We start from the raw sequence: 25,644 nt of genomic DNA, 5'->3' as shown, positions 1-25,644 counted from the left end.
GGGGCTGCGGGCGGGCGGAGTTCGGGGTGTTCCGGGACCGGAGGCCAGGACGCCCGGGTTCCCGCCCGCGGCCCCGGGAGGCAGCGCGGGGAGGGAAGGGGGGGCGCCCCGGTCCGCCTCTGGGTCCGCGTCCGAGGGCGGGGGGGCACGACACAGGGCAGTCGTGAGGGGGATCGTGTGACGTGGAGCGCTGTGCTGCGGGCAGCTTCGGCACCGTCCCGTGACACCACGGCCCCATTCCGCGGCGGGAGCGGAGGATGCTGCGGGCGGTGGCGGCCCCGCCCGGTGGCCATGGCAACCCCGGCGGGCCGGCTCCCGTGTCGCCATGGCGACCGCGCGGCCGGCGCTCTCGCGAGAGTTGGGGGGGGGCGGCCGTCGCCGCGCGGGGCACTATGGGGGCTGTAGTGCGGCGGCCGTCGCCCGGTCCCGGCGTGCCCCGCGCGCGGCCCCGTTGCATCAGCGCGCGACGATGCGGCTGCGGGTGGCGGCGGGCGGCCCCGCCGCGCTGAAGGTGCTGGCGGCTGCCGGGGCCGCCGCCGTCCCAGTGCGGCTCGTCTGGGGCGGCCCCTTAGGTGAGACCGCCGCGGCGGTGGCTGCTCCCCTCCCCGGGAGGGACCCGCTAGCACCGACCCCGGTGACCCCCGCCCCTCGGCAGGGCCCGCCGGGCCTGCTCCCCCCTGCAGAGCGGCCCCTCGCCCAGCTGAGCCCCCCGTGGGTGCCCGCCCTGGAGCTGGACAGCGGCACCGTCCTCTTCTCCCCCAACGCCATCTGCCAGTGAGTACCGAGTACTGAGGCGGGGGTGGGGGGGCGGCGCGGCCCCGCAGCCTCCAGCTCCCCGCCTCCTCAAACCCCCCCAGGTTCTTCTTCCTGGCCCGCGGGGAGGAGCCCACCGACCTCACCAACCAGTGGCTGGAGTGGGAGGCCACTGAGCTGCAGGTGGGTGCCCCAGGGGTATGGCGGCTTCCCCCCTGCTCTGCCACCGAGACTGGCCTACCTGACCCCTTCTGTCCCTGTCTGCTCCCAGCCGGCTGCCTCAGCTGCCCTGTATGCTCAGCTGGTGCACGGCAAGAAGGGGCTGGAGGCAGTGGAGGCCCTGGGGAAGCTGCTGGCCCACATAGAGCAGAACTTGTCCAGGAGAGGCACTGCCTACCTCGCTGGGGTGAGTGGGACCACGGGGTGGAGGGAGCCCGGCTTCCTGGGGGAGACCACTGGGGAGGGAGCGGGCCTTTCTCGCTGGAGAGCTGAGCTCGCTGCTGCCTGCCCTGAGGCAGAGCCCTGAGCCTGGCTTGGGGCTGCCTCAAGGCCTGACTCTGCTTCTCTGGCCCAGGACACCAAGTCAGTGGCTGATGTGGTTGTGTGGGGTACCTTGTTCCCTGTCCTCCAGGATGAGACCAGCCTGCCAAGTAAGAGTGAAATAGGGGTGCCGAGTGGGAGCATTCCTTGTGTTCCTGTGGCTGTAAGAATCATGCTGCGCTCTCTCTCCCCCCCACCAAGGTGAGATGCAGGCACTGAGGACCTGGTTCCAGAGCATGACGCTCTCGGAGGCCTGCAGGAAAGCTGCCGACTCCGTTCTGATGCCCAAGGCGCTGCTGGAGTTCAAGTCCTACCTGCAGAAGCAGCCTCCACCCTGCCTGGCCATGGAGAGAGCCACCAGTAATGAGCCCGAGGTGCAGCCCTGTCCCCTGCTCAGCCCTGGCCCAGGGATGGGCCCCCGTGGGGCTGGTGGTGACAGGCACACAGACCCTCACTGGGACCCGCCTTCCCTGCAGGAGGAAGAAGGTTCTGAGCGTGCCCTGACAGAGGAGGAAATCACAGCTGCTGCGGACGCCTGGGCCTGTGGTGCTGCGGCACTACCCAAGCCCTGGCAGCCTCAGAAACCTGTGTGAGTCCCAAGATGACCTGAGGGCTGGCTGTCCCAGACCTCCGAGGGGCCTGGCAGGGGCTCCCATGCTGATGCCACATTGTTCTGGGGTGGGGTGGCCCTGTTGCTCTTTGTGCCTGCTCTGACTGCCCCTGTCCATGCTAGGCTGCCCGTGGAGGGCATGAGGAATGTCCTGATCACCAGTGCTCTACCCTACGTGAACAACGTGCCCCACCTCGGCAACATCATTGGCTGCGTCCTCAGTGCTGACACCTTTGCCAGGTGAGACCTGGCTGCAGGAAAGCTCCCTGGGGCCTGGGGATCATTGTGGGGGGCTGTACTGCACCCAACACCTGCATGGGTGTCACAGGCCCCTGCCTGCAGGTACTGCCGCCTGCGGAACTGGAACACGCTGTACGTGTGCGGCACGGATGAGTATGGCACAGCCACTGAGACCAAGGCAGTGGAAGAGGGGCTGACGCCCCAGGAGATCTGCAACAAGTACAATGCCATCCATGCTGACATCTACCGCTGGTTTGACATCTCCTTCGACTACTTTGGCCGCACTACCACGCCGTACCAGACCACGTGAGCAGCTGCGTCCCCCAAGGGCTCACATGGAGGGACTGGTGTTGGGGGGAACACCAGCATGCCTGGCTGAGGGTGCTCTGTGGCTCTTCAGGGTTCCCTGGCTGATGGGAGCTGCCCCCCTCCTCTTCCTCTCCTGTCCCAGGATTGCCCAGGACATCTTTCAGCGCCTGCTGGACCGTGGTTTCCTGCTGCAAGACACTGTGGAGCAGCTGCGATGTGAGGACTGCCAGCGGTTCCTGGCCGACCGCTTTGTGGAGGGCACCTGCCCCTTCTGCAGCTACGAGGAGGCCCGAGGGGACCAGTGTGACAAATGTGGCAAACTCATCAATGCTGTAGAGCTGAAGGTGGGACAGGATCCCTCTGGGGACCACCCCACCCCCCAACACCCTCCCCCCCCCCACCTGGGACCCTCAGCCTTGTCCTGGGCTCCCTCTAACCCATGTTTTTCCTCCTGACAGAATCCACAGTGCAAGCTCTGTAGGGGCATCCCTGTGGTGAAACCCACCCAGCACCTCTTCCTGGATCTACCCAAGGTGAGCTTCATCCCTGGTGGAGTGGGGAGGGGATGCAGCACCCCCTGATACCACTGACCATTCCCATGTGTTCCCCCACAGCTGGAGGAGCGGCTGGAGCCCTGGCTGGAGCAGTCTTGGGCCACAGGGGACTGGACGGCGAACGCTCGCTACATCACTCGCTCCTGGATCCGGGATGGGCTCAAACCCCGCTGTATCACCCGTGACCTGAAGTGGGGCACGCCTGTGCCCCTTGATGGCTTCCGCGACAAGGTGGGTCCCACCTGGCCTCTCGGTTGCAGCGTCTGTCCCCAGGTGCCCTGCCTGGGAGTCCCCTGCTCATGTATCACTCTCCCCCCAGGTTTTTTATGTGTGGTTTGATGCTCCCATTGGCTACTTGTCCATTACGGCTAACTACACCGACCAGTGGGAGAGGTGGTGGAAGAACCCACAGCAGGTAGGAGCCTGGTGCTGCTGCAGGGTGGAGGCAGGGAGAGAGCTGGATGCCAGGGTCCACTGATGTCTCCCCCCGCTACCTGTCAGGTTGAGCTCTACAACTTCATGGCCAAGGACAACGTCCCATTCCACAGCGTCATATTCCCCTGCTCGCTCCTGGGTGCTGATGACAACTACACCCTGGTGAACCACCTCATCGCTACAGGTACTGGGGGGTCACTAGGGGTCAGGGGGTCTCCACACTTCCCCACTCTCCCTCAGTACTGGGAACAGTCCAGTCTGTCCCACGTGGGCACAAAGCTGCATTTGCCCTCCTTGACTTGGAAGCCCCTTTGAGCTCAGCGTGAGCCTATGAGCACTTTGACAGTGTCTCCCTGTGTTGTGGGGCTGTTCCCTGCCTGGGAGAGGGCGAGATCCATGCTTGGGCCCCATGGTGGAGTGTCCTGCCCTTCCCAGAGTACCTGAACTATGAGGACGGGAAGTTTTCCAAGAGCCGGGGTGTGGGAGTGTTTGGGGACATGGCCAAGGACACAGGCATCCCTGCGGACATCTGGCGCTTCTACCTGCTGTACCTGCGGCCCGAAGGGCAGGACAGTGCCTTCTCCTGGAGCGACCTCATGCTCAAGAACAACTCGGAGCTGCTGAACAACCTGGGCAACTTCATCAACAGGTTCTGGGACACCCTGGCAGTGGCAGGGGCTGTCTCTGTCCCCAAGCTATACTCATGCCTGCTCCACCTCTGTCCCTAGAGCTGGCATGTTCGTATGCAAGTTCTTTGGTGGCACCGTCCCCAACATGGTCCTGACACCAGATGACAAGCGGCTCTTGGCCCGTGTCACCCTGGAGCTGCGCCAGTACCACCAGCTGCTGGAGAAAGTCCGGTGGGTAGCTGAAACCCTGGGGCTGGAGCAGGGCTGAGTTGTGAGAGTGGGAGGGCAAAGACCTGACCTACAGCAGGCGCTCAGCCCCGCTCTGACCCCCCAGCATCCGCGATGCCCTGAGATGTATCCTTAGCATTTCTCGCCATGGTAATCAGTACATCCAGGTGAACGAGCCCTGGAAGCGGATCAAGGGGAATGAAAAGGACAGGTAGGGAGAAATGGGAGAAATGGGGGGATGGGCAGGGGGCAAGGCTGGGAGCTGGCATTGATGGAGAGTTTCCTGCCCTGCAGGCAGCGCGCAGGCACGGTGACTGGCGTGGCAGTGAACATGGCTTCCATGCTGGCCGTCCTGTTACAGCCCTACATGCCCAGCGTCAGCTTGGCCATCCAGGGGCAGCTCTGCATCCCCGCACACTGCTTCGTCCTGAGTCACGACTTCACCTGCACCTTGCCCCCTGGGCATCGCGTGGGCACCGTAGGTGGTGGGGGGGAAGGCAGGCTGTGCCCCTCAGGGCAGTGCATGGGTGGGATAAGGGGTGCTGGCCCTGCAGGGATGACCCCTCTTTTTCCTGGTTCCAGGTAAGCCCCCTTTTCCAGAAGCTGGAGAATGACCAGGTTGAAGCCCTGCGCAAGCACTTTGGGGGAGGGCAGGTGAGTGGGGGCTGCAATGCCCCCACAGCTCCACCTCAGGCACCTCCTAGCCTCTCCACCTCTGCTTTCTGTTCCTCCTCACTTGCTGTCTCTCCTTTCCCAGCCTGAAGACCTTGCTGTAGAGCCCCAGGTGACTCCCTGGTGCTGCCTCAGGGATGCTGCAGCAACCCACCCCTCTCCAGCATGAGGGCATGCGGGTGGGCAGGGGCAGAGCTCTTCCCCTGGGGGCTGGGACCAGGGCTTAGACCTATTTCTGCCCTTCCACAGGCCAAACAGACCCCTGCAGCCTCAGAACCCACTCCAGCCCCACTGACCCTCACGGCTTCAGGTGACCCCCAGCTGATCCAGGAGCTGAAAGAAGAGGTGGCCAAGCAGGTGAGTGGGGGGGGGGGGGGGCTGGCCCCATCTTGCCCTTACCATCCCCAAGCCCTTATCACCCCCCTGCCTGCCCCAGGGCAACCATGTACGGCAGCTGAAGGCCAACAAGGCAGAGAAGGCCCAGGTTGACACAGAGGTGGCCAAGCTGCTGGAGCTGAAGAAGCAGCTGGCACTAGCTGAGGGCAAAAGCCCTGAAGTCCCTGTGCCCAAGGGGAAGCGGAAGAAGTAGCACCTGGCTCCTCTGTGCTGGGGAGCAGCCCTAGTACTACCCAGAGACCAGACTGGGCTGTGCTGGTGGTTATATATGTGTAATAAAATGCAAAAAAACTATACAGTCGTGTATGGAAGTAGTACCCTCCCCACAGCATCAGTCTGTGCCAGCAGGGCAGTGCCCCTCCAGTTCATGGCTGCCCCCAGGTCCGCAGGGGCAGCAGAGTCCTTGCCCCACTGGCTGCAGGGCAGCATTGGTGCCTAAGCCTGGTGCAGGTTCACAATGCGGTCAATGAGGGCTGCCCGTGTGCGCTCCACCTCTGCACTGAGCTGCTGGATCTCTTCCCGGAGCTGCTCGTTGTGGGCTGTCAGCTCCAACACCCGCTGCTCGTTGGCCCGCTCCCGGTGCTTGGCCAGCTCCCTGCTTGCTGCCATGCCACTGCACCTCTTCCTCTTGACTCCACGCCCTCCAGCTGTCCCTGCCTCATCCTCCTTTGTGCCCAGCTGGGGTGGGGAGCTCTTGCTGGAGGCTGAGCCCGGTGGTCCTGCTGGCTCTGTGCCATCTGTGCTCTCTGGCCCCAGCAGCTCCAGCAGCTCAGCAGCCAGGGCAGCATCCAGCTCAGAGCCCTCTGGACCACTGCCAGCCCCCTCCGTGCCCCACAGTGGAGCCAGCTCTGCCTGCAGGGAGAGAGGAGGAGCCAGCCCCAGGTAACAGGTGCCCCCTGCCCTGTTCCACCCACCAAGGGTGTTGCTGGCCCCTCAGCTCACCTGCTCAGCCCCCCAGGGGAGGGAGGGCCCACTGGGCTCTGCTGCTGCCAGCACCTCCTGCAGGTCCTGGTACCAGGCTTCCAGCTCCCAGCCGGGCAGGGCACCGGTGGGTCCCCCTGCAGGCAGCCCCTCAGCTGCCATTGTCACCTCCGGGCCAGTGCGGGGCTGTGGGGGGTGGTGAGAAAAGGGGATGAGTCAGGCCAGGACCCTCAGCTCCAGGGCATTGCTCCCTGCGGGGGGCCGGTCCCGGCAGCCGCGGGGAGCCGCCGCCGCCCTCCTTACCTGTTCTCAGGTGTGGTGGTCGACAAGGACGCACTTTCTTCTGGATGCCTGCGAATGAAGAGGGACAGGGTCAGACTTTGCCCCCACCACCACCGCGCTGCGGGTGGAGAGTTCCCCACGGACTCGGAGCTCCCACCCCACTCCCGGGGATACCGCCAGCTTGGGGGGGGGGGGCGCAACGTACTATCCGCAGACGCCCCACCTGCCCCGCGCTGGGGCGGGGGGGCGCCCCGAGGGCCACCCTCCCGCGAGGGCAGCCTGCGGGCACCCCGCTCCCCGGGAGCTCCGGCGTCCCGCTCAGAACCGGACGGAACGTCTTTGTCTCCTCCCCCGCCCCGGCCGCACTCGGGACCGGCTACTCGGCGCACCTTCCTGGGCGGCCCCGGCTCCTCGCAGCTCCGGCCCGAGCGCTGCCCCCCACTCATCCTCGTCCGCATCGTCCCGCACTGCTCCGCTCCGCTCCCGCTGCGCCGCCCCGCGCGCCCCTTTTAAGGGTCCCCGCGTGACGCAACGCTCGAGCCGGCTACAGCCAACCAGCGGCCATCGCGCCGTGACGCATGGGGCGGCGTGAGCCAATGGGAGTGTGTGGGGGGAGGTGCGCGCCACCGCCCACCGGGCAGGAGCGGCCCCGGCGGGCCGCGCGCCCTGGGGTGAGTCACGCGGGCGGATGATGCAATGGCTGGAAACCGGCCCCGCCCCGCCTTAAAGAGCCCGCAGCGCCGCTGCGGGGGAGGGCTGGGGCGAGCGGCAGCGGCCTCGTACAGCCCCGGGGAACCCCAGGGGCCCGGTGCGGCCCCCGGCCCCGTACGGAGGCCCCGGGCCAGAGCCCCGGTGCTTCCCAGGGCACAGGCAGCGCAGCCCCGGTGCGTGCCCAGCACTTCCCAGCGCATCCCCGGGACACTCCTAATGCTTCCCGGCGCGAGGCACGCCGGGATCAGGCCCCCCGCCGCCGTGCGCAGGCGCGGGGGCGGTGCGCGCGCTGCCCCGCCTCTTCCTGGTGGGGCCGCGCTGGGCCGGAGCGGGAATCAGGTGCCCGGTGCCGCCGCGCCCAGCCCCGCCCCGCCCCGCCGGCCGCCGCCATGAATGCAGGTGGGTGGGGGCGTGCGGGCTGGGGTGCCCTGTCCTGTTGCCCCCCCCCCGTCCCCGCAGGGCGGCCCAGTCCGTCCCCCAGGACACGCACCCGCGTGGGCGCCCCAGCCCCTGCGCACGGGCCGCCCTGGCAGTGCCCACCCGGCGGGCGGGGGGCGCCCCCCACAGCCTGCCATGGCTGGCGCGAGGCTCATGGCCCACCCCGCCCCGGCGCAGGGGGGCGCGGCGCTCCCTTTCTGTGCCAGGCCCTTTGCACCCCCCTCCCCCATCGCAGGCGCTGGGGGGATGTGGCCCCCATCTTGCTGGCAGGATGGGGCTTGGGGCGTGCGGTGATCCCGCCCCCCCCCCCCCCCCGGCTGTAGGGCCCTGGGTGGGTGCTGCCCCTTCCCCAAAGCCTGGGCTGAGCCTCTCTGTCGCGCAGAGACCTGCACGGCACCGCCGGGGCACCGACCGCGGGCGCCGCAAGCCCACCGGCCGCGGGCTTGGCGCCGAGATGTTCGCAGGGATAAGGAGGTGAGAGGTGCACCGCCGGCCCCCCCTCCACTGGGGATTAGGGCCAGCAGCAGCTGTTTGCCTTTTAGCTGCGGTTCCTCGATGGTGTTTTATAGGTCACTGTTCTTCCCTCCTGCCCCAGACACCAGGATTAACAGGACAGGGGGGCTGGTGTGGGGGGAAGGCTGACAAAGGGGAGGGGGGGCAGCTGCTGCCCCTGGTCCTGCTCTGCTTCCCTGGGCACCTTCAGACCCCTGTGGTCGTGCCCCGTGGGCCCTGGGTGCCCCCCGAGGACTCCTGCTGCTTCTGCCTTATGGCTCTGAACACCCCTGGGCCCCCCCACTCCTTCCCCAGTGCCCTGGCACCCTCGGTCCTGCTGAGTCCTGTTGTCCCGTTTGCTTTTCCCCCTCTCCCGCTGCTCCCAGCGTGACTGCCCCACTAGTGCCCACCGCAGGTGTTTGTGTCACAACGGGGCACAATGAGCAGTAGTGATGACTGCACCAGAACAGACTGACCTGCATGCCCATCAGCTGGGCCCATGCCTGCGGGCTGGGAGCACAAGGTGGAGGAGGGCTCCATGTGCTACATCAGGTAGGAGCAGCCCCCGATCCCCCCCCCACTCCCCTCCCTGGCCCCCACTCACATCCTGTGCCCCCTAGCCCCAGCGGCACTGCCTTGACCTCACTGGAGCGGACTTGCACCTACCTCCTGGCTGACGGGACCTGCAAGTGTGGCCTTGAGTGTCCAGTCAACATGCACAAGGTGTGGGGGCGGGGGAGGTTGTCAGGTGTGGGACAGGGAGGGGCAGCTGGGGGGGACTACACTGGGGGCTCTCCCTGGACACGGGGGGCTGCAAGGGATTACCCTGGCTCCAGGAGGCGGGTATGCAGCTGTCCTGTGCTGGGTGGGTCTGGGGGGCCCTGTGGGGTTGCCAGTCGCTACTCTCAGCCTGCCCTGTCCCTGCAGGTGTTTAACTTTGACACGGGGGTGGTGGTGGCTGGGCGAGGGGTCCCTGGGGCCCAGAGCCAGCAGGACATGACCAAACTCTGCAATCACCACTGGAAAACAGCGGCTATGGCCACACTGTACCACAGCATGGAGGACGCCCCGGGCCCCTGCCACCCAGGCACAGGTACCAGGGTCCCCTGTCCACGCTAGTCCCTGGCCCGTCCTCCCCTAAGCTCCTGCTGGTGTACCCACCTTGTCAATGTCACCTCATACATCTCCTGGTAATGCCTGTCCAGTCCCAGATCCTTCCTCTCTCCCTTGTACGTCCTGGGTACTTGCCACCCATCCCAGTCCCCTTGCTGCCCTCCTGGTTTCTCCATGTTTCCCAGGACTCCCCCATCTTCTCTGTCACATCCTGACCTCCCAGTCTTTCCTGTCCCCTGCCTTCCCAATCCATCCTAGTTTAGGGGTAGGGGTGCCCAGGCCCTGCTGGTGCCCACTTGACCCTCATGTCACCGTGGTTCCCTGCAGGTCCTGGCCTGAGCCTGCTGTTCTCAGCAGTGGGGCACCTGGCTGTGGCTCCCAGCACCAACATCCTCCTGCCCAGCAGCTTCTGTAGGGTCCCTCTGGGGGCAAAGACCCTGGAGGCCAGATCTGCCCTTACGGGGACCTGGCTTATCGCCCCACCGTTTCTGCAGCCCCACGACATCATCCCTGGGGCTAACAGAAGCCCCAAGAGCCGCCCACCTGCCAGCCCCTGCTTTGGCCTCCACTTGTCCCTGCCAGATGTGGCGACCACCCCCACATCCCCTTTGGTGCCCCTTGCTGAGGGCACCTGGAGCCAGTGCACCACAGACAGGACTAGCAGCTGGGCAGCCCTGTCGCAGGGGGTGACTGGAGAAAGCCCAGAGCCAGGGGGGCCGGGGCCGTGCCTGCTGGCCACCACCAGTGCCCCCCAGGCAGGCAAGGTCGATTCTCCTGTCAGCGATGCCTTAACCAGCCAAAGCAGCAATAACCCGCCAGTGCCCTTAGATGCTGTCCCCAAGGGCAGGGGCTTTTTGGGCCTGCTGCCAGCGAGCACCCTCTTCCCCGCCAGCAGCCTGCTGGGCTTGGCTGCCAAGGCCCAGCTGGGCAGCCCCGACCCCACACCCACCCCAAGCACTTTACCCCCCTGCCCGCTCTCCCCCAGCATGCTGCTCTCTCTCATGGGCGAGCAGGCCCCGGGCAGGGGGGCCTGGTGGCCCTGGCACCCCAACCCCCAGGACCCAGCAGGTCACAGGGTGCCCCCCGAGCCCAAAGGGATGCACCCCCCAGTGACCGGGCAGCCTCTCACAGCCCTGCTGAGCCTGCTGGGTACTCAGGGCTGCCCTGGTGGGGGAGGCCTCAGGGGGCCCAGCCTCCCCCTGGGCCCCCTGCCTGCCACCAACAGCTCGCCCTGCTCTGGCACCGGGTTCCTGCCCACTGGCTGGGACTTCAGCGGGCAGCTCCTGGGCCTCTTTGGGCAGCTGGCAGCATCTTCTGAACCCACCTCAGGGACATCCCTGCAGTCAAAAGCCTCTGGCCCTAACAGTGGCCCAGGTATGTGGGGCACTGCCTGTGGGGCCGGGCAGCTGGTGGGGAGCAGGGCTGTGGCAGGTGTCCCTCGATCAGCCGGGAGCAGACCCCTCCCTGGAGTGGCTGTAGCAGTGGTGCTGGGGGGGGTTCCTGCCCCTTGGGAGCCCCTTGTGGCTGTGGGGCCAGGTGGGAGGCAGTGGGACCCCGTGGGATGTGGCTGTGGGTCTGTGCTGCGCGTGGGACCTCGTAGGATGTGATCATGGATCTCGTGGGATGTAGTGGGACCTGGTGGGATGTGGCCATAGGTTCATGCTGGGGGTGGTGGGATGTGGCTATGGGTCTCGTGGGATGTGGTGGGACCCGTCTGTGAGTTCATTCTGGTGGTCGGCGAGATGTGGCTGTGGGTCTGGTAGGATGTGGTGGGTTGTGTCCGTGGGCCTGCAGCAGATGTGGCTGTGGCAGCCCCATGCTCTGACCTGTCCCCTGCAGGTGCTGCAACTTCTCCAGGTGTCCCAAAGGTGTTGTGGCCCCAGGGGCTGGCAGTGATGGGGAGGGGGGTGCTGGGGGGGTGCTGGGCTGCCCTCTGCCCCCTGCAACCAAGCCTGTAGCCTTTGAGGGGCAGGAGCAGGTACTGGCACTGGGGGGTCCCTACCACCAGGCCTCCTCCTGGGCACACTGCCCTTGGTAGCCCTGGGCCAGCAGGGGTAACCTACCAGCCTGCAGGGAGGACCCTGAGGGGCCCAGCATGCCCTCTCTGCTGGCGGCCTCTCTGCTCCCACTTCCACTGTTGCCCCTTGGCATCCCCCTGCTCGCCCTGGACCTGCTGCCCTCGCCGGGGATTCTGCTCTCCACCCTGCTGCCCCTGTGCCCTGGGCCAGGGGAGGGGGGCCCTGAGGCACTGGCGCCCAGCCCCGAGGGCTGCGCGGTGCTGCCCGACCAGCCCCTGCTCTTCTCCATGCTGCCTGCCTCACTCGCCCTCCACCCTGTGCTGCTGGCTGCCGGGCTGGCCCCCCCTGAGCCTGCCCCTGGCAGCCCCGCGGTGAGGGGGGTTGCCCCAGGGTAGGGAGGAGAATGATGGGGGGGTTTATTTGCCCCTTGCAGGGAGGAGGGTGATGAGGGGGAGTTTCCACCGTACTAAGGGAGGAGGGCAATGGGTGAAGCTATTTCCTCCCTCTGGGGGGGGGGGTCTTTGAGGGACTTGCCCCCACAGATGTGTAGTGTCGGGTGTGTATTCAACCGTGGGTAAGAGGAAGGAGCGTATTTGCCTGCAGTGCAGTAGCAGGGGAACATCATCCCCAAGGCACTGGCGGAAGGGGTATTTGCCCCTGGGATGAGGGCAAGGGAGGGTCTTTGTCGCAGGGAGGAGAGTGGTGGAAGGTATTAGCACTCTGACTGGGGTAGAGGAGGAGTAGCTGCCCCTGGGGAGGAAGGTGGGGATATTTATATGCCCCCGGGAGAGCAGAGTCTTTGCCCTGGGGAGGAGGGTGCAGGAAGGTGCTTGCCCCCGGGGCATGGGAGGACGATGAGGAGAACGGATTGTTTTTGCCATGGTGGCGAGGCCTGGGGATGTCTCTGCCTCATGTCTTGGGGGTGCCTCCAACTTGCCCCTCTTGCTGGCAGTCCAGCCTTGCTAGCCCCTCTGTGCACCTACCTTGACTGGCACTCCCCCCACGACTACTGAGGCCCCGTGTGAGGAAAGCCGGGCCCCCAACAGCCCCATGGGCAGCCCAGAGCACCTCAACCTGCTGGGGCCCCATCTGGGCAGCTCCCTGCTCGGTGCCGCACTGCTGGGTGAGTGGGGCACTGGGCACCTTGGGGGCACCCCTGGGCATTGGTGGAGGGACTGCTTGCACGAGGGGTGCTGGGTGCCCAGGGGGGCACCGGGGGCATGCTGCACGCCAGGGGGCAGGGGGTGCCCAGCACCTGTCTCTCCCTCATCCCTTCCCCAAGGCAACCTACTCCAGGCTGAGGCCCCTGCTCCAGAATCAGCCTCTGCTGTCCCCCACACTGCCCCCCCTGGGACTGTCGCTGGGCCTGGGCCAGGGCTCCCTGCTGGGCACCGCCAGCCCCCTGGCTGGCCTGCTCCAGAGCCTGCAGGTGGGGGCTGGGGTGGGGGCTGGAGGGGCCCTGGGATTTTGGGGGGGACATGTGGGGATGGTGGGGCCAGGAGGTGTTGAGCAGTAGTTTGTGAAGGGCATGGGAGGACACGGCAAAGGATGGGTGGAGGCTTAGGGTTGTCAGAGGGGGTAATGGGGGGACTTGGGGACCATGCAGAGTCTGGGGCTGTTAGGAGGATGGGGGGCTTTGGAGGCTTGGGGGTGTTGATATGACATGGGGATCCTGGGGGTGATGGGGATACACAAAGGGAACAGGTGAACACAGGAGTGCAGGGAGGATACAGGGACAGGCTAGGCAGAAAGGAGCGTAAAGGACAAGGAGGGATGTGGGGGACACATAGCGGGGTTTCCTGACCCTCACTGCCCCCTGACGGCTGGGCCCCGGGTTCATCTCCCCTGAGAAGTCGGCGACACTGTTGGGTCCCAGTGCTGGAGGCTCCCCCAGCCCCCCTGCACCTCCTGGCCTCCCCGAGGGCACCCCAAGTGCCTTAGAGCTCCATGTGCCCTGTGAGGCCGAGCTGGGCAGCTCCAGACTCAGCGGGGTTGCCCGGGGATGTGGCACCTCACAGCCCCCGCTCAAGCAGGACCGCTGGTGGGCTGAGGGGCTCAACAGGGTGACACCATCCTGTTGTGGGCCCCCCAGCACCAAGAGGCCCCAGCATGGAGGGGGCCGGGGCACTTGGCGGCACTTCAACAGGCAGGCGGGCAACAGGGGTGAGAAGGGGCTTCCTCCCCAGCCCCCCACCCTGCTTGGTGCTGCAGCTGGGACATCCTGGCCACTGAGCAGCAGCTCAGAGTGGAGGAGATCAAGGTACTGGGACCTACTGAGAGCTGTTGAGGAATACTGGATCCTGCTGGGGGGATACTGGGAGCCCTTGGGTTGGATATAAGGACCCACTGGGAGCCACTGGGTACAACCTGTGGGTGCTGTTATGGGTATACGCGGGGCCATTGCATGCCACTGGGAGGTACTTGCAGGGCACTGGGAGTGTTTGCTGGGGTGGGGCATATCATGGGGGAGCAACAGAGAGATACTGGGACCCACTGGGGACATTGGGGGGCTCTGCGGAGGGCAACAGGGAGGGCACTGGGAGTAGGTGCTAGGGTGAAGCCAGGGGAAAGACAGGACTGTGGGAGCTGTAGGGTACTGTGGGTACTGGGGACCCCCATGCTGACCCCCTCCTCACACAGAGGAACTCCCTCCATCTGCGCCCATCCTGCCGGGTCTGGAGGAGGAAGGCCAGGTGAGCAAGGGGGACATGGCAAGCCCTGCCACATCCTCCCACCCCCCCGACCCCCTGGTCCTTGCAGCACCCCTGGCCCAGCACCAGCCTGGAGATGCTGCAATGGAGGGGTCTCAGCACCAACCCAGGTGCCAGCCCCGCTGTAAGTGGGGACAGGGACACTGGGGCAGGGAGGTGGGTGGAATGGGGGGGAACAAGAGGGGAAGGGAGACTGGGGGAGGGGTGGGGGAGACACAGGTGTCTGCCCCCACCTCCTCCATAATCTGCCCCCCCAGGCTGACCTGGCTGTGGCTCAGTGCCCATGGCCTGGGCATCCCATCAAGAACTGCTGGAGGAAGCTGCTGATGTGACAGTGCCGCAGTGGGGGCACCCCCAGCACCCACCTACAGATCGGGGGCTCACAGTCCCCCCCACACTGCTGCAGGCCACAGGCACCCCCAGCACATCTTGTCTTGGCTGCGGGCGTGTCCCATTGCCTGGGTCCCCCCCCCCGGCAGTGGGAGGGAGGAGGCTTCACCGGAGTGGGGCGTTACTCCAAGCACAGGGCAACAGCCCCCTCCTCAGACAAAGCACTCTGAAGCCATTTTCCATATGGGGGGGATCAACGGTACCCCCTCCCCCCGGGGAAGCCCCCATGCTGGGGGGACAGGATTGGTGCTAGGGGACACACCCGGGCGTGCCCTCCCTGCCCCAGGGGGTGTGTCCCGTCCCCTTCCCCCCCCCCGTTACCTCCAGCCCGGGGTGTCGCGGCCCCAGGGTCAGGTCTGCTCAGGGTTAGTTTAGTGCGAGGTTCCCCCTTTCCCATCCCCCAGTACCAGCCATAATCACCTCCGCCAGCCTGGCAGGGCCGTGTGCCGCTGCCCAGGACCGTCCCCACCCACTTGGGGTCAGCCCCATCCCCCCACACACACACATTATCTCCTGCCCCACGGGTGGCAACGAGGAGACGGCCCCCCCCCGTGGGTCACAGCTTTCTGACAGAGCGATTGGCGTTAGTGCAACGAGGAGGCTGCGGGAGGGTTCTGCACCATTAAAAGATGCATTTAAAACCCGGCGGCTGGGCCCTGCTCGTGCCCTAAGGAGATGCCGATGTAGACCTGGTTTGTGCTGGGCTGTCTATTGATGTAAATTCAGACTGGGGGGGGGAGGGGGCACAGAGATCTCCCCTGGGTGGGAATGGAGGGGAGAGGGTTTCCAGAGGATTGCAGGGCCTGGGGGGGACTCCGGGGTGCTCTCACTTCTGCATCCCCTTTTATGCAGGCTTCTGCGTCAGGCAACTTGTTTTCTGCGGTGGCCAGGTTTTCCATCATTCTGTCTGTGATCTGTAGGGGGTTGAGGAGGGAAGGAGGGGGGGCAGGATGGAAACCCCATCCCATCCACCCCAGTGGGTGCTGGTGGGACTCACCTCCACCATCAGCGCAGCATTCTCTGAGAGCATCAGTTACTACCTGCACAGTGTCCAGGACCTGCCCGAACTGCGCAAGAACGAACTTTGTGGCTGGGAGTGAGGTGAAAGCTCAGCACTGGGTGGTGCTGGTGTCATCCCCCGTCCCCCCCGCAGATGTCCCCAGTCACACCACAGTCCCCAGCATGCCTTCCATTCTCTTGCCTTGCTCATGCAGGGCCCCGAGGGGCAACAGTCTCTCCTGAGGTGGGCTGTCCAGTTGGGGTGGCAACAGCAGTGAGCGCTGCAGGCAGATCTGAGCGTTAGGGTGGCCAATGGACAAGGTTTTGCCTCCATACGCTTCCCAGAGGTGAGAAAATCAGAGCAAGGTTAGGAGGAGAGGGGAGAGAGACAAAAGGCTAGAAGGTTTGTCCCATACATGGCCCACTGTCGCCCAAATTCCTGTGCCCAGGACTGCTGCCTGGGGTCACCTGCCAGCCCTGTGCAAGGACTTAAGAGCCATACGGGGGTGGGCGGGGGGTTGCTGCCAGCACGGAGGCAAGGCTGGCAGGAGGGTCAGTGGCTGCACAAGTGGGGGCAGAAGTGGGCTGGGCCCCTTGGCCGGTCACCCCAGGACTCACAATTTCATACTCCCCAGACTTGTAGTCTGGTATCCTGGTCTTGCTGATGCTGTCGGAGAAATCTGGAAGAGGAAGAGCAGGGGGTTGCCCCAAAATACTGAGGGTGGCTGTGCCCTCCGTGGAGTTGGCTCAGTGACCCAGGGTCCTCACAGACCACCGTTCCCCAACCCTCCTGGCTCACCCCCATGTTCAGTGCCCAGGCAGTTGTCCTTGAACTTCTCGTAGGCAGCATTGGAGTTGATGATGAGGTGCTCCACAAAGATGCTGATGAGATCCTGCATGTGGTGCCCAGTGTTGAGGAGGCAGCCATGAGGGTTTGTCAGCAGAACTGCTGCCTCTCTGCTCCAGCCTTTAAAGAAGCTGCTAAAGGAGGGTAACGTTCACCATTTTGTTACTAACAATGAAGCAAAATCCTTTGTCATGGAGGGTCTTTATGGGATGCTCAAAACCAAGATGTGGAGCTATTTTACAGCCCACAACACCTTTTGCTACACTGATGTGCTGTCAGAGTTTATAAAGAGCTGTAACCAGGGCTTTCCCAGAGCTGTCAGAGCCAGGTCTGTGGATGTGAACACTTCAGACTCAGTAAGGGTTTGGAAAACTGGAGATGGTGTGTTTGAAATTAAAGAATCTGTGCCTCCAGTCCAAAAGGGAGACCATGTCAGGTGTCTAGAACAAATGAGAGATTTGAGAAAGGTAATGAACAGACGTTCACAGGTGAAATTCTCATAGTAGCAGAAACTGTGAGAAGGGGACAGATGCCTGTATACCACTTAAGAGACATTCCCATGTATCCTGTCCCTGGGTACCAGGGAGAAGAGATCATTACCTCCCTCTCCATGCCCCCTCCTCAGGAAGCTGCAGAGAGCAATGAGGTCACCCCTCAGCCTCCTTTTCTCCAAACGAGACAAACCCAGAGTCCTTAGCCACTCCTCAGAGGACGTGCCTTCCAGCCCTGCCACCAGCTTTGTTGCCCTCCTCTGGATGCATTCAAGAACGTTCACATCCTTCTTAAATTGTGGGGCCCAGGACTGCACACAGTACTTAAGGTGAGGCTGCACCAATGCTGAATACAGTGGGATAATAACTTCTTTTGACCAGCTGGTTATGCTGTGTTTAATGCACCCCAGGATGCAGTTTGCCCTCTTGTCTTCTTCATGAAGGATGGAGAGCCCCTACAGTGCTCAGGAGAATGCCTGTTGTGTTTGTTTCACAGGAAATAAAACAACAGTCTTAAAACCCCACCACTGCCCTTGGGTAGCAAAGCCTCAAACTCAAGTACTTAGAAATATTAATAACTGGAATTAGTATACCTGACATTAGAAGGCCATTTATATATATTTAGACTAATGTATAGAGATAGCTGTTATGATGGCTTATTAAGCATTGGAAGATGGGTACTCTGTGAAATATTCTGGGTATGTCAGCTATGCCATCTGTCTTCAGATCTTGTAATTTTTAAATCAAGGATTTCTGATGACTTGGGATGAACACTGCGGTATTGTACCAATGGCAGTAAGAACTTTCTCAGTCATCTCCAACTCAGGCCATATGTCACTTGGCTTTTGTCAGATGGTAATTGCTGTACCACGAACCCACCCTCTGGAAATTCCAAGTGTTCATTTGAAGGCATGTGAAATTCCCCTCAAATTAGGTGGCAAATATCCTCTTCATTGACTTGCCATGAAACAAAAGAAAAGCCAGAAAGACATTCAACAGGACCTAACAAGCACAGGATTCAATATTTAAAAAAAAAAAAAAAGTAATAATGTTGAGTGAAACCAATTCAAAAAAATACCAAAGTTAATCATGAATCTGGAAATTATTTATTTTTTTTGCGATCCATACAGGCTATATGTCTGTAGACGAGTCTTTGGTCTCCTTCTGAAGCAAATCAGAAGCCAAATTCTCAGCCAAGAAGAAGGCATGCCACCACTTTTTATTCATGTTTCTTTCTGGTTTCTTTTTATAGCATCAGAAAATAGTTATTCTTTTAGCAACATTTAATTAGTGGAAAGACTTGTAAATAATCCAGTTTTCTTAAATCACAATAGTTTTGTTTTTAGTAAATTTTTACAGTGTATCAGCCTCAATTGCTTTATGCAGACAGCAACATACAAGTCCTTCAACAGGCAGAGGTCCACCTGTAAAGGCCATCTGTGGCACTTAACTCACCACAGAAATGGGAAGGTGGAAGGTGTTGGAGGAGCTGGTCCCTCTCCTGGCAGAAACTGTCAAACTCCTGGCAGGAAGGTAGTTTTGTGAGAATCTGGGGAGTTTTAACACTGAATTAGCTCAGGGAATTGCCTTTTTGCACACGGGCATTGCCAGCCGCTGATGGCAGGGCACTGCGCTGCTTCAGGAGAGGCTGTAGTCCCACGGGGGTTAGTCCAGAGGCAGTGCCGGTTTAAGCGCTCCCCTCGAAACCCGGTGTGCAGGTGCTACAGACAAGCTCCGAGAGCCGGGCTCTTCCTTTTGTTGCCTCGCTGTAAAATAACTCCCGAAACACACGGAGTATGTTTAGAGAGGAGACATTGCCTTACTCTGCGCAGGGTGCAAGGTGGAATATTTCCACAAATCGAGCACGCCTATTGCAATTCTTTTCAGTATTTATACATGAAAGTTAACACACCCTGCCTATCTAATACATAATCATCAGACTAACTAACCATCCTCTTCTTCCATCGGTCCGTATTTTCTCCGCTTCGATTTAAAGCCACAGTGTGATTTTAATCCACTGCGCATGCCCGCAAGGAGTGTGTGTGGGGGGGGTTGTCCTTTTGTCCCCCAGTTGGGTCGGTGGTCACGATCTCCCCCTGCCGCCTTTACCTTTCCCCTAGTTACTGTGATTCCTGTTGTTTTCATGGCTGTTGTGGTGTCCCTTTATCTTTACGGCTCTCCCGGTAAGAGGATGTTTCCGTTATTGGTCTTCAAAGGGTTACAGCTTCGCATTCTGTTAGGACAAACACATGCCTGTTAGTAAAATATGCAGTGCCCGTACCCTCTTATCGAACGTAGGCATTATCTATTACCTTGAAGATTCTACAATTCTCACAGTCTCGGATGCTAGTTGCTATTTCTAACTGCCTATGACTCTCACACTCTAGTATGCTAATTTCTATTCTAACTCTGATCCCTTCTTAACTACTACTAACTCTTATACTATTGGTTTTTTTTTATATACCTGATATACCAATAGTCCAGTCATTATCCCAGATATACCAACAGTCCATTTATGATGGGAACCAATCCGCCGATTGCTGGCATAAATAGCTCAGCTTAATATCATCAAAGAAGCAGGCTGTGGCTGCGTTTGGTACATATCACCAAAGGCAATCCCTTCTGGCCAAATTTCCTGACACAGAGCTTGGGCTTTTGATGACTCGGCCATCCCTTCAGTATATTTCCAGTGTAGCAATAATTCATCTGTCAGGGACCTCTTCACTATACTTTGTCCGCCTCCCGTTATAACGAAAAATCACCGCTTTACTGCCGAACAAGATCCACGCTTCACTATCCTGTACCCAAGTATCTCGAGATGAACTCACCCACAAGCCAGCAGTGCAGATCGTCAGGGTCCAGGTGGTGGTGAGATGTTGGGTCAGGCAAGTCAGCTGCGTGCCATCTGAGTTGCCAAATGTGGGATAATAACGGAAGATTGGTGAGGAGGATTGTAAACACGCTCAAGTGACTTGCAGTTGGGTAGAAAAACACATATATCATACTACTCATTGTTTAGCCTTGTGTGTTTGACAAGTAGAACATCTGTGTTTAGATAATATAGCCCTATGATAGACTTAGAGGCACCCTATTGAACATGCTTGAGATTCCTGCCCTGCTGTAGGAAAGATCAAACACAGAGGTAAACTATGCCTGCGTGAATCCCTGAAAAACGGGTGAAAACAGCAGGTTCGGTGATCCTCTAGCATGGACTGAGCTCTGCATGCCTGCGTCCCTGCTTGTGTGCCTCTGCCTGGGTGCTGCTTCAGGGATCCCCCGGCTGGTGAGGTAATGACAATAAATTTACTCTTTGCATTTTGTCCATGTTTTGTGGTTGTCACTGTGTTCTGCTTGTGATGACTCACACACCAAACTGTCACAGAAATTTGCAACTGGCCCGTGCCAATCAAGGCGAGAGGCTAGGACACAAAGTGTAGAATTACAAGGGTAAATTATTTATCCATGCGCATGCCATGTCCCAGCCTAATTGGGACACCCCGAATGTGGCTTTACACAGGGTTCTTATACCCTTCAATCGTTCAGGCACAAAACATGACTAATCACTAGCACCCACGCTACCGATTACTAATCATAGTCAAACTTTGCAAAGCAACTCTAGTTTTGCAGCATTCTTGCTGCTTCTCTATTGATCCAGATGTCCCTGGAGTCAGCCTTGCTGGCGTTACTGATCTATGATGCCAGACGACACTGGGAGGGTTTCAAAGACATGTCAGAGGGGCTAGGATGCTGGCGTTATCTTGGTTGACCCGGCGTATTCTTTATCCTTCATGGACAGCTCTAAGCTTCCCAGAAGCAAAGTCCTTCTTTCCAGGGCCCAGCTGTCCTTTAGTTTGTTTTACTTAAGCATGGACAATACCAAAGTCTTCAGTAAAACTCCACTACCTCAGCACAGCACAGTGTATCGTGAACTCGTCATATATGTATCTACAAAGTCAATACACTTCAATACTATAAAGACTGGTTGATATAATAGTTAGGGGAGGGAATTTTTCTAACAGCTGAAACCTTGCATGTGCTTGATCTCCAGGGCCTGGCATAGCGTGGTTGACTGCTTTGTAACTAGCCCATTACAAAGTAAACCACACCTGGTGTCCTCTGGCTGTCTGTGCATCCGTTAGTCATTTTACAGGTATTTTTTCAAATAGCTGGATCTTCTGTGCTGCAGAAGGGTTTGTGACCTGTTTTTTTGTGACCTGTTGTGCTGGTTTTGCCTGGGATAGAGTTAATTTTCTTTATAGGAGCTAGTATGGGGCTATGTTTTGGATTTGTGATGAAAACAGTGTTGATAACACAGAGATGGTTTAGTTGTTGCAAAGTAATGCTTATACTAAATCAAGGACTTTTCAGCTTCCCATGCTCTGCCAGGTGCACAAGAAGTTGGGAGGGGACACAGCTGGGACAGCTGACCCCAACTGACCAAAGGGCTATTCCATACCATATGATGCCATGCTCAGTATATAAAGCTGGCGAAGAGGAAGAAAGGGGGGGACATTTGGAGTGATGGTGTTTGTCTTCCCAAGTAACCATTATGCGTGATGGAGCCCTGCTTTCCTGGAGATGGCTGAACACCTGCCTGCCCATGGGAAGTAGTGAATGAATTCCTTGCTTTGCTTTGCCTGTGTGCACGGCTTTTGCTTTACCTATTAAACTGTCTTTATTTCAACCCTCGAGTTTTCTCACTTTTACCCATCCGATTCTCTCCCCCATCCCACCGAGGGGGGGGAGTGAGCGAGCAGCTGTGTGGTGCTCAGTTGCCGGCTGGGTTTAAACCATGACACCTGTATCTGTTGTGCTTGGTGTAGCATGGACTCCTGGAGGGCTGGAAAGCCATCTTTTCTTATTCCAAGTAGTGAGCTGGTGCTGCCAGAGAGATGGTGAAAAGACAGGAGGCAGAGATGTTGGGTGGCTTATGGATGTTTTATAGGCTGGCAGACTATAAAGTGATATCTTTACTAGGGAAAAGAGATACATGAAAGTAACTTTCAGATACTGTGGAACTTATATGTTTACTATATGATGCAGCTTATTTACAGATGCAAAGTAGGGTTTCTGTATTATGAAGCAGAAGCCTCAGTTCAGTTTCCTCTTCTATTTCTCCCTGTCTCAAAGAAATAATTACCACTTGCTGTATGCATTAAAGCATAAGTTTCTTGTCTTGTAAGTCAGCCAGCTGAAAAGAGTAAGTAAAACTTGGTTAGTTGGCTCAACCATCTGTTTCTTTGCAGCAGTTCATTTCCAAGACTGCCTTTCCCTCAATGCTTTGCCTCTGCAGAAAGGTGCTTTTCCAGGTAAGCTTTCAGCTCAGCATGGCCCTGAGAGCAGAAGCTTTGTGTAAAACCCTTCCAAGGAGTAAAGGCTTACTTATGGTTTCACTGCAGCAAACAAAGCTGAGTCTCCAGCAGTTCACCTGCAGGAACCAGCCCTGCTTCTCAAACCTTTGTATTAGGACAGCAGTTGATGACAACATGACTGTTTAGAAGCTGATCTCCATCATTTATTTGGGACCTAATGACCAATGTGTATGTCTTGTCTTTTTCTAGGAATTCAACATAGTGCCCTTGAAAACCATTCTGAAACGAGACCTCAGGAGTGGCACAGTATTTCTGTATTCACTTCCTCTGTGTTCTCAGACAAATAGCCCATTACTGCACTGAAGTTATACCAAAAAAAAGATTAAAAACAAGTTTGATCAACAACAACAAAAGTTTGTAATCAATCGAGGTGAAATCTTTACCTCACAAAAATAAAGGCAAGGAGGCCTACCAGGTGTCCATGCACACCTCAAATGCCATTACAAACAACTGGATAAAGCCTTATTTATGTTTTGTGTGGGTGTCACGGCTTTAAATCTGCCAGAGCAAGAAGAGAGTTCACTGATGGTGTGCCTCATTGTAACCAGTAGCCCCTGCTCTCAACCCCTGGTAATGTAGTTAGCATAAGTAATGCTGTTTTATGAGGCAAGCAGCCATTCTCTGTGCCCGAGTGGGTCACGTATTAGTCCCCTTTCCCCTCATTCTCAGGCCCTGAAGGTCCTGTTCACCAAGTAGATGAACCAAACAGATTTCTTCTTCCTCTCCCTGTCAGCCTCAAGACCAGGATGATGACTCCCTTCCTTGCCAGCCTTGAAGGTCCCAGGCGCCCAGCCAACCAGGTGCTGCTGATGACCCCATCACAGAACAGGGAAGCCTAACAGCACACAGAACACTGTCTATAAAATTAAGCAGTTACAAGCCCTAAGTGGAGAACTTGGGCCTGAACTGCTGGGGGACAGGGACATCTTTCACTAGATGAGATTGCTCAAAGCCCCATCCAACCTGACCTTGAACACTTCCAACATAGAATCACTGAACGGTTTGGGTTGAAGGGACCTTTAAAGATCAATTCTTGTATTAACACCACCAGGTCAGTGTTTTCAGGTGCCAGGTGGGTGTGTGGGTGGAGTTTCAGTTCTTGTGTACCGTGTGGATTTGCAGGTAGGAGGTACAAATGTTGTTTCTAGAGATTGGAGGGAGATGGTATTTTGCTGTTTTCTACTTAATGTATGTAAAACAGGTCTGAGAAGTGTCTTTCCAAAAGTTGTCATTCCTGTGAATGTGTATTTTTGTTAATGTTATATGACATATCTTGTGTACTTGCCTGGCTTTACTGGAGGAACTGTTAAGAAAGCTGGAGCATCCCACTGGTGCAGGATGCCTCACTGTGATCGGGAGAGTGAGGCGGGTCTGTTGGGGCCGTGCATCCTGATGCTGGACTCTATCCATAAGTCAGTCATCTGTTCGTTGCAATGTTATGTGTATGCACAGGAGACAGGTTTCCCGATTAACCTGGAACACAGATTAAACTGCTCCTGCTTACAACTCTTTTGGTAACTGTTGGAAGTAAATACATACTTAACAGAAGAAAACAAGAAGCTTTGAAGTGTTCAAAACCTCCCTCTTTTTGCTCCTAGTTTTCTGACCCTTTTAATGTAACTCCTTGTTGCGTTAAAAGTTACTGTCACATAGGAGTCTGAGGAGTGGCTGGGGGGGGGAACCCTTCCATTGAGTCACGAGGTTCAGACAGGACCCCCTTGCTTTCTAAACTCCTTCTCAGAGAGGAGTCTAGGTGCGGCTAGGTCCAGTCTTAGTCTCAGACTTGGTCAATGGTTTATTTGCTAAGGACTGTTATGTTAGCTGAGGGATGACGTGCCACGGTTAGAGGGAGCGGGTGCCAGCGAGGGCCCTTGGCCTGTGTCTCTGAGATGTGCGGGGTATGCTGGGGCACAGCCGAAGTCGAACAGAGTTGAGCTAGGGGATACTGAGGCAATAGGAGCCAAGAGGGAAATGCCAGTGAAACACCTCAAAGCACACAAGGGGTGTTCTTCTATGAAGGAAACACGGACGACAGCCCAGCTGAAGTGCCTCTACACTAATGCACGCAGCATGGGCAACAAGCAGGAGGAGTTGGAAGCCATTGTACATCAGGAAAACTATGATATGGTTGCCATCACGGAAACGTGGTGGGATGACTCGCACAACTGGAGTGCGGTGATGGATGGCTATAAACTCTTCAGGAGGGAGAGGCAAGGCAGGAGAGGTGGTGGGGTAGCCCTATCCCTATATGTTAGGGAGTGTCTGGATAGTTTAGAGCTTAATGATGGTGACGATAGGGTGGAGTGTCTATGGGTAAGAATCAAGGGGAAGGCCAACAAGGCAGATATTGTGGTGGGAGTCTGTTACAGACCACCCAACCAGGATGAGGAGACTGACGAACTATTCTATAAGCAGCCGGGAGAAGCATCATGATCACTAGCCCTTGTTCTTGTGGGGGACTTCAACCTACCAGATGTCTGCTGGAAATACAATACAGCAGAGAGGAAACAGTCTAGGAGGTTCCTGGAGCGTGTGGCAGAGAACTTCCTGACACAGCTGGTGAGGGAGCCAACTAGGGAAGGGGCCCCGCTGGACCTCTTGTTCACGAACAGAGAAGGACTTGTGAGCCATGTGATGGTTGGAGGCCGTCTTGGGCAGAGTGATCACGAAATGATAGAGTTTTTGATACGTGGAGAAGCGGCGAGGGGGGTCAGCAAAACTGCCACCTTAGACTTCCGGAGGGCAGACTTTGGCCTGTTTAGGAGACTGGTCGACAGAGTCCCCTGGGAGGCAGCCCTAATGGGCAAAGGAGTCCAGGAAGGCTGGACATTCTTTAAGGAGGAAGTCCTAAAGGCACAAGAGCAGGCTGTCCCCAGGTGCCGAAAGACGAGCCAGTGGGGAAGAAGACCGGCCTGGCTGACTAGAGAGCTCTGGCTCGAACTCAGGAAAAAGAGGAGAGTCTATGACCTCTGGAAGAAGGGGCAGGCAACTCAGGAGGACTACAAAGGTGTAGCAAGGCTGTGCAGGGAGAAAATTAGAAGGGCCAAAGCTGAGCTAGAGCTCAATCTGGCTGCTGCTGTAAAAGACAACAAAAAATACTTCTTCAAATCCATTAGCAGCAAAAGGAGAGCTAAGGAGAATCTCCAGCCCCTAGTAGATGGGGGAGGGAACACAGTGACCAAGGATGAGGAAAAGGCTGAGGTACTTAATACCTTATTTACCTCAGTCTTTAACAGCAGGGCCAATTGTTCTCTGGGTACCCAGCCCCCGGAGTTGGAAGATAGGGACGGGGACCGGAATGGAGCCCCCATAATCCAGGGGGAAATGGTTAGTGACCTGCTGCACCACTTAGACACTCACAAGTCTATGGGGCCTGATGAGATCCACGCGAGAGTACTGAAGGAACTGGCAGATGTGCTCAATAAGCCCCTTTCCATCATTTACCAGCAGTCCTGGCTAACTGGGGAGGTCCCAGCTGACTGGAGATTAGCAA

General features: G+C 58.5%; 3 protein-coding genes across 23 annotated transcripts; 2 read left to right on the top strand and 1 right to left on the bottom strand.

The window, feature by feature from the left end:
• The first annotated feature begins 433 nt into the window (after nucleotides 1-433).
• MARS1 (methionyl-tRNA synthetase 1) lies at nucleotides 434-5,692 on the top strand. Of its 6 annotated transcripts, none has more exons than XM_072847157.1 (21): nucleotides 434-774; nucleotides 858-936; nucleotides 1,055-1,159; nucleotides 1,328-1,403; nucleotides 1,495-1,667; nucleotides 1,770-1,882; nucleotides 2,027-2,143; nucleotides 2,246-2,449; nucleotides 2,595-2,796; nucleotides 2,911-2,985; nucleotides 3,067-3,237; nucleotides 3,326-3,421; nucleotides 3,508-3,625; nucleotides 3,877-4,090; nucleotides 4,170-4,301; nucleotides 4,405-4,509; nucleotides 4,593-4,776; nucleotides 4,881-4,952; nucleotides 5,056-5,082; nucleotides 5,220-5,327; nucleotides 5,380-5,692. In XM_072847157.1, exons 1-21 carry the CDS (start codon nucleotides 470-472, stop codon nucleotides 5,557-5,559), a joined length of 2,856 nt encoding a protein of 951 aa, XP_072703258.1. In that variant the 5' UTR covers nucleotides 434-469; the 3' UTR covers nucleotides 5,560-5,692. The 6 variants fall into 6 exon arrangements, with proteins under 6 accessions (XP_072703258.1, XP_072703255.1, XP_072703260.1 ...); XM_072847154.1 differs by having other exon boundaries at nucleotides 1,025-1,159; XM_072847159.1 differs by lacking the exon at nucleotides 1,055-1,159.
• Nucleotides 5,623-7,115, bottom strand: DDIT3 (DNA damage inducible transcript 3). The gene is made up of 4 exons (XM_072847177.1): nucleotides 6,959-7,115; nucleotides 6,591-6,638; nucleotides 6,309-6,473; nucleotides 5,623-6,218 (listed from the first exon to the last, which is right to left on the bottom strand). The coding sequence occupies exons 3-4, from the start codon at nucleotides 6,447-6,449 to the stop codon at nucleotides 5,802-5,804; spliced, it is 558 nt and encodes a 185-aa protein (XP_072703278.1). The 5' UTR covers nucleotides 6,450-6,473; nucleotides 6,591-6,638; nucleotides 6,959-7,115; the 3' UTR covers nucleotides 5,623-5,801.
• Nucleotides 7,116-7,466: 351 nt separating this feature from the next.
• MBD6 (methyl-CpG binding domain protein 6) lies at nucleotides 7,467-24,855 on the top strand. Of its 16 annotated transcripts, none has more exons than XM_072847163.1 (7): nucleotides 7,467-7,679; nucleotides 8,101-8,192; nucleotides 8,597-8,762; nucleotides 8,831-8,933; nucleotides 9,138-10,697; nucleotides 22,026-22,088; nucleotides 22,885-24,855. In XM_072847163.1, the coding sequence occupies exons 5-7, from the start codon at nucleotides 9,629-9,631 to the stop codon at nucleotides 22,899-22,901; spliced, it is 1,149 nt and encodes a 382-aa protein (XP_072703264.1). In that variant the 5' UTR covers nucleotides 7,467-7,679; nucleotides 8,101-8,192; nucleotides 8,597-8,762; nucleotides 8,831-8,933; nucleotides 9,138-9,628; the 3' UTR covers nucleotides 22,902-24,855. The 16 variants fall into 16 exon arrangements, with proteins under 16 accessions (XP_072703264.1, XP_072703261.1, XP_072703262.1 ...); XM_072847164.1 differs by lacking the exon at nucleotides 22,885-24,855 and adding an exon at nucleotides 22,341-22,866 and having other exon boundaries at nucleotides 7,480-7,679; nucleotides 9,138-9,303; XM_072847174.1 differs by having other exon boundaries at nucleotides 7,484-7,679; nucleotides 9,241-9,303; nucleotides 22,029-22,088.
• Nucleotides 24,856-25,644: the final 789 nt, after the last annotated feature.

This window comes from Ciconia boyciana, chromosome 27, assembly GCF_034638445.1.
Source record: "Ciconia boyciana chromosome 27, ASM3463844v1, whole genome shotgun sequence".
Lineage (NCBI taxonomy): Eukaryota > Metazoa > Chordata > Aves > Ciconiiformes > Ciconiidae > Ciconia > Ciconia boyciana.
Note: the sequence above shows the minus strand (reverse complement) of the source record. Positions and strands in the feature narration are given on the sequence as shown.

What these genes read in the sequence shown, in the direction of transcription:
- MARS1 (XM_072847153.1), top strand. Translation starts at nt 470, where the DNA reads ATGCGGCTGCGGGTGGCGGCGGGCGGCCCCGCCGCGCTGAAGGTGCTG. An exon ending in AGCACTTTGGGGGAGGGCAG is followed by an intron (nt 4,953 to 5,055) that starts GTGAGTGGGGGC and finishes CTCCTTTCCCAG; the next exon opens with CCTGAAGACCTTGCTGTAGA. An exon ending in ACCTTGCTGTAGAGCCCCAG is followed by an intron (nt 5,083 to 5,219) that starts GTGACTCCCTGG and finishes GCCCTTCCACAG; the next exon opens with GCCAAACAGACCCCTGCAGC.
- DDIT3 (XM_072847177.1), bottom strand. Translation starts at nt 6,449, where the DNA reads ATGGCAGCTGAGGGGCTGCCTGCAGGGGGACCCACCGGTGCCCTGCCC. An exon ending in TCCCCTGGGGGGCTGAGCAG is followed by an intron (nt 6,219 to 6,308) that starts GTGAGCTGAGGG and finishes CTCTCCCTGCAG; the next exon opens with GCAGAGCTGGCTCCACTGTG.
- MBD6 (XM_072847161.1), top strand. Translation starts at nt 9,629, where the DNA reads ATGTCACCGTGGTTCCCTGCAGGTCCTGGCCTGAGCCTGCTGTTCTCA. An exon ending in TGGCCCTAACAGTGGCCCAG is followed by an intron (nt 10,698 to 22,025) that starts GTATGTGGGGCA and finishes GTTTCTTTGCAG; the next exon opens with CAGTTCATTTCCAAGACTGC.